At 41.4% G+C, this 5,788-nt stretch overlaps 1 protein-coding gene across 1 annotated transcript in view; it reads left to right on the top strand.

Moving 5' to 3' along the window:
• The first annotated feature begins 2,084 nt into the window (after positions 1–2,084).
• The window catches only part of LOC139382669 (uncharacterized), a 15,163-nt gene continuing 11,459 nt past the window's right edge, over positions 2,085–5,788 (top strand). The window contains exon 1 of the mRNA XM_071126757.1: positions 2,085–2,147. Coding sequence (XP_070982858.1) covers positions 2,105–2,147 — 43 coding nt within the window. The 5' untranslated portion in view covers positions 2,085–2,104. The remainder of the gene's footprint in view (positions 2,148–5,788) is intronic.

Below are 5,788 nucleotides of genomic sequence, written 5' to 3'. Positions count from 1 at the left end.
TTTGAGAGAGAGAGAAAGGCAGAGAGATCAAGAGGAGAGGGGGAGATAAAGAGAGAGAGAGAGAGAGAGAGAGAGAAGAGAGGCAGAGAGAGAGAGAGACAGAGAGAGAGAGAGGCAGAGATATCGAGAGAAGAGAGGGGGGGTAAAGAGAGAGAGAGAGAGAGAGAGGCAGAGAGAGAGAGACAGAGAGAGAGAGAGAGAGAGAGAGAGAGAGAGAGAGAGAGAGAGAGGATCTGGCTAATACCAATTAGGATATGGCAAAACATACTTGAATCAGTTATGGAACCCATTGCCCTTAATGGTTGTGAGATCTGGGGTCCACTCATTAACCAAGAATTCACAAAATGAGTCAAACACCAAATTGAGTCTCTGCAAAAATATCCTCTGTGTGCAACGTAAAACATCAAATAATGCATGCAGAGCAGAATTAGGTCAATACCCGCTAACGATCAAAATCCATAAAAGAGACGTTTAATTCTACAACGACCTAAAAGGAAGCGGTTCCCAAACCTTCCATAACGAAGCCATCACCTACAGAGAGATGAACCTGGAGAAGAGTCCCCTAAGCAAGCTGGTTCTGGGGCTCTGTTCACAAACACAAACACACCCCACAGAGCCCCAGGACAGCAGCACAATTAGACCCAACCAAATCATGAGAAAACAAAAAGATAATTACTTTACACATTGGAAAGAATTAACAAAAAAAACAGAGCAAACTAGATTGCTATTTGGCCCTACACAGAGAGCACACAGCAGCAGAATACCAGACCACTGTGACTGACCCAAAATTAAGGAAAGCTTTGACTATGTACAGACTCAGTGAGCATAGCCTTGCTATTGAGAAAGGCCGCCGTAGGCAGACATGGCTCTCAAGAGAACACAGGCTATGTGCACACTGCCAACAACATGAGGTGGAAACTGAGCTGCACTTCCTAACCTCCTGCCCAATATATGACCATATTAGAGATACATATTTCCCTCAGATTACACAGATCCACAAAGAATTTGAAAACAAATCCAATTTTGATAAACTCCCATATCTACTGGGTGAAATTCCACAGTGTGCCATCACAGCAGCAAGATTTGTGACCTATAGCCACGAGAAAAGGGCAACCAGTAAAGAACACACCATTGTAAATACAACCCATATTTATGCTTATTTATTTTATCTTGTGTACTTTAACCATTTGTACATTGTTAAAATACTGTATATATATATATATAATATGACATTTGTAATGTCTTTATTGTTTTGAAACTTCTGTATGTGTAATGTTTACTGTTCATTTTTATTGTTTATTTCACTTTATATATTCACTTTATATATTATCTACCTCACTTGCTTTGGCAATGTTAACACATGTTTCCCATGCCAATAAAGCCCCTTGAATTGAATTGAATTGAGAGAGAGAGAGAGAATCAATCAACCATCTGGTCTCTCGATGGTGAGCCCCAGGCAGCATGGGAGGTGCTTCCTGTCAGTCAGGATAAAGCATCACTATAAGGATTATTTTTTTAGGACTCATGTGATGTTGATCTGTTCTGTGGTGTAATTCAGGACAATCCCAATCCCCTAAACCTTATCACCCACCGCTCTCTCACTGCCTGGCAGCTGGGCTGGAGAGAGTCCTAAACAGTCTAGATTAAACTCCCTCTGTTTCTGCCCCTCTCTCTCTCTCTCTCGCTCTCTCTCTCTCTCTCTCTCTCTCTCTCTCTCTCTCTATCTGTCTCTCTCTCTCTCTCTCTGTCTCTCTCTCTGTCTGTCTCTCTCTCTCTCTCTGTCTCTCTCTCTCTCTCTCTGTCTCTCTCTCTCTCGCTCTCTGTCTCTCTCTCTCTCTCTCTCTCTCTGTCTCTCTCTCTCTCTATCTCTCTCTGTTTCTCTCTCTCCATCCCTCTACCTTTCTCTCAGTTTTTCCCCTCTCTCTCTCTCTCTGTCTCTCTCTGTCTCTCTCTCTCTCTCTCTGTCTGTCTGTCTGTCTGTCTCTCTCTCTCTCTCTCTCTCTCTCTCTCTCTCTCTCTCTCTCTCTCTATCCCTCTCTCTCTCTATCCCTCACTCTCACCCAGACACTCAGTTCATATGTGTCTCTTGTGTCTAACAGCAGACATGTCTACAGGAGGAGTACACCGTGGCTTCCTCAGAAAATATGGTAAGACTGACAGTCTTCTAATGGTTGTAACGGTGTAGGCTGTCTGGCTTGGAATAAACAAACAAAAAAAGGTTTGATTTTAAATGCTTTGATACATGTTTAAGGATGACATTTCTTGGACAATATAACAGTTTGTCTAATTCAGCTTTTTTTTCTTCTGAATTAGACAAATAGACCTCAAAATAGACCTCGCACTTGCCAGTGTCTGTAATCTAGGTGCTACGTGGATGATGCACTGTGTAACGAAGTAGGAAGTGTTGACGCTACAGATGTCTTGAACAGATACATACTGTACCTGCTGTAAAATAATCAAGTCAAGTGATTAGATTCACGTTATATTATTTCAACCTATTAGTTAGAACTGTTTATTACTAATCTGTAAATAAACTACCAATATAAACTAAATCCTCCATGAAGTACAGCTGAATGAAAGTAATCGTTATCTGTTTGTACTGGTGGTCTGATGGTCTCCCGGGTAGATTGTTCTACTACTTGTTGCGTCTGTCGTAGTGGATACATTGCATCCGTGCTGCTGTGATGTGTAGGTGATGCGACGCTGCTGTGTGTGTGTGTGTGTGTGTCTCGGATTATCCCCACATCTCTCAGGATAATCCACATGATGATCCCCACACCTCTCAGGATAATCCATCTGTTTCACTCTAATAATCCCTGGTATTCTCCTCCTTCTCCGTCAGCCTAACACATTCTCTGGGTCCACATCCATATATTATTATTATTAACACAGAGGCTGGCTGGCTGGCTGGCTGGCTGGCTGGCTGACTGACTGGCTGGCTGGCTGACTGGCTGGCTGGCTGGTCCTGATAATGTCTCTGAAGGACAGAGACACAGAGATATTATAGCTACCTGGGTGATTCTCACGAAACTGGCACTTCACACCAATGTTTTTTTTTTTTTAAGACCATTTTTTTTTTTTTTTTTTTTTTTTAACTTTTTCCAATGTACTTCCTCTAGGATCACAGGATTGGGATCTGGATTGGGATCTGGATTGGGATCTGGATTAGAACCTGGATTGGGATCTGTATTGGGATCTGTATTGGGATCTGGATTAGAACCTGGATTGGGATCTGTATTGGGATCTGTATTGGGATCTGGATTAGAACCTGGATTGGGATCTGTATTGGGATCTGTATTGGGATCTGTATTAGAACCTGGATTGGGATCTGTATTGGGATCTGGATTAGAACCTGGATTGGGATCTGTATTGGGATCTGGATTAGAACCTGGATTGGGATCTGTATTGGGATCTGTATTAGAACCTGGATTGGGATCTGTACTGGGATCTGGATTAGAACCTGGATTGGGATCTGTATTGGGATCTGTATTGGGATCTGTATTGGGATCTGTAGTGGGATCTGTATTGGGATCTGTATTGGGATCTGTATTGGGATCTGTATTGGGATCTGGATTAGAACCTGGATTGGGATCTGGATTAGAATCTGGATTGGGATCTGGATTGATCTATTTCATAATTATTGTTATGTTTATTGATCCAACATTTTATCACAACTACGAACAAAGTCCAAAAAAGTAATAAAAACAAAAATGATATATTTTATTTACATTGGTCACCTAATGAAAAGAAAGAGTTAAACATAACACTGAGAACAAATATATTTACAATTAAAATTATAACAAATATTTAGTTATTTATTTCATTACCGCAACAAAAACCTTTTCTGAATACTTTCTTTCTGTCATAATTACTTAAGTATATATGTTATTTTTATGTACACATATTTGAATAATGAACAAAAGACACAAAATCAGATTAAGCCAAAGCTAAATATTGGTGTATTAAGGTAATGATTTCAGACATGAGAACGCATGTTGTATAGTGTGCCATTAAAAGACTGAACTGAACTCTTTCAGAGATTCAGTAACCCAATACATTATCAAACTGTACTGAACTCTATCAGAGATTTAATAACCCAATACATTATCAAACTGAACTGAACTGAACTCTATCAGAGATTCAGTAACCCAATACATTATCAAACTGTACTGAACTCTATCAGAGATTCAGTAACCCAATACATTATCAAACTGAACTGAACTCCATCAGAGATTCAGTAACTCAATACATTATCAAACTGAACTGAACTGAACTCTTTCAGAGATTCAGTAACCCAATACATTATCAAACTGTACTGAACTCTATCAGAGATTCAGTAACCCAATACATTATCAAACTGAACTGAACTCCATCAGAGATTCAGTAACTCAATACATTATCAAACTGAACTGAACTGAACTCTATCAGAGATTCAGTATCCCAAATCATAGAATTGTATCATTTGTTAATCCCAGATGATGTGCATAATACTAAACTCACTGATCTTAATGCAATTGACAATAATAATATTTGTAATGTAATGTATTAGGACCAGTGTTGGGGGTAATGCGTTTCCAAAGTAACGCGTTACAGTAATCATTTTACTTTTATGATTAACGGCACGAACCTCTGATCTTTGCCATTAATCGCGCCAGAGGGCTTTACCGTCTGGTGGAGGGTGTGCTTTCTAGAACCCAAAGAGGGCTTCACCGTCTAGTGGAAGGTGTGCTTTCTAGAACCCAAAGAGGGCTTTACGATATAGTGGAGGGTGTGCTTTCTAGAACCCATAGAGGGCTTCACCGTCTAGTGGAGGGTGTGCTTTCTAGAACCCATAGAGGGCTTCACCGTATAGTGGAGGGTGTGCTTTCTAGAACCCAAAGAGGGCTTCACCGTCTAGTGGAGGGTGTGCTTTCTAGAACCCATAGAGGGCTTCACCGTCTAGTGGAGGGTGTGCTTTCTAGAACCCATAGAGGGCTTCACCGTCTAGTGGAGGGTGTGCTTTCTAGAACCAAAAGAGGGCTTTACGGTATAGTGGAGGGTGTGCTTTCTAGAACCCAAAGAGGGCTTCACCATCTAGTGGAGGGTGTGCTTTCTAGAACCCATAGAGGGTTTCACCGTCTGGTGGAGGGTGTGCTTTCTAGAACCCAAAGAGGGCTTTACGATATAGTGGAGGGTGTGCTTTCTAGAACCCATAGAGGGCTTTACGGTCTAGTGGAGGGTGTGCTTTCTAGAACCCATAGAAGGTTTTACGGTCTAGTGGAGTGTGTGCTTTCTAGAACCCAGAGAGGGCTTTACGGTATAGTGGAGGGTGTGCTTTCTAGAACCCATAGAGGGCTTTACGGTATAGTGGAGGGTGTGCTTTCTAGAACCCAAAGAGGGCTTTACAGTCAAGTGGAGGGTGTGCTTTCTAGAACCCATAGAGGGCTTTACGGTATAGTGGAGGGTGTGCTTTCTAGAACCCATAGAGGGCTTTACGGTATAGTGGAGGGTGTGCTTTCTAGAACCCAAAGAGGGCTTTATGGTCTAGTGGAGGGTGTGCTTTCTAGATAACCAACGCTATGCAACCAGCAATGGCGGCTGGAGAGAAAGATTTTGAATGAAAAGAAAGGACATCTGTACAGAGGTTGAGCTCATACTAAGCTGTGCAACATAAGACATTTCATAGGATTACACATAAATATAAAGGCTGAAGGGATTTTAAAAATTCATATATTTCATTATTCTAACTTCCCCACCGCGAGGGAAACTTCTGACAGTTATCAGACCCTCGGAAATTATTTCCCCGTTC

The sequence above is a fragment of the Oncorhynchus clarkii genome, chromosome 24 (assembly GCF_045791955.1).
Source record: "Oncorhynchus clarkii lewisi isolate Uvic-CL-2024 chromosome 24, UVic_Ocla_1.0, whole genome shotgun sequence".
Lineage (NCBI taxonomy): Eukaryota > Metazoa > Chordata > Actinopteri > Salmoniformes > Salmonidae > Oncorhynchus > Oncorhynchus clarkii.
This window is presented reverse-complemented; position numbering and strand designations above follow the sequence as displayed.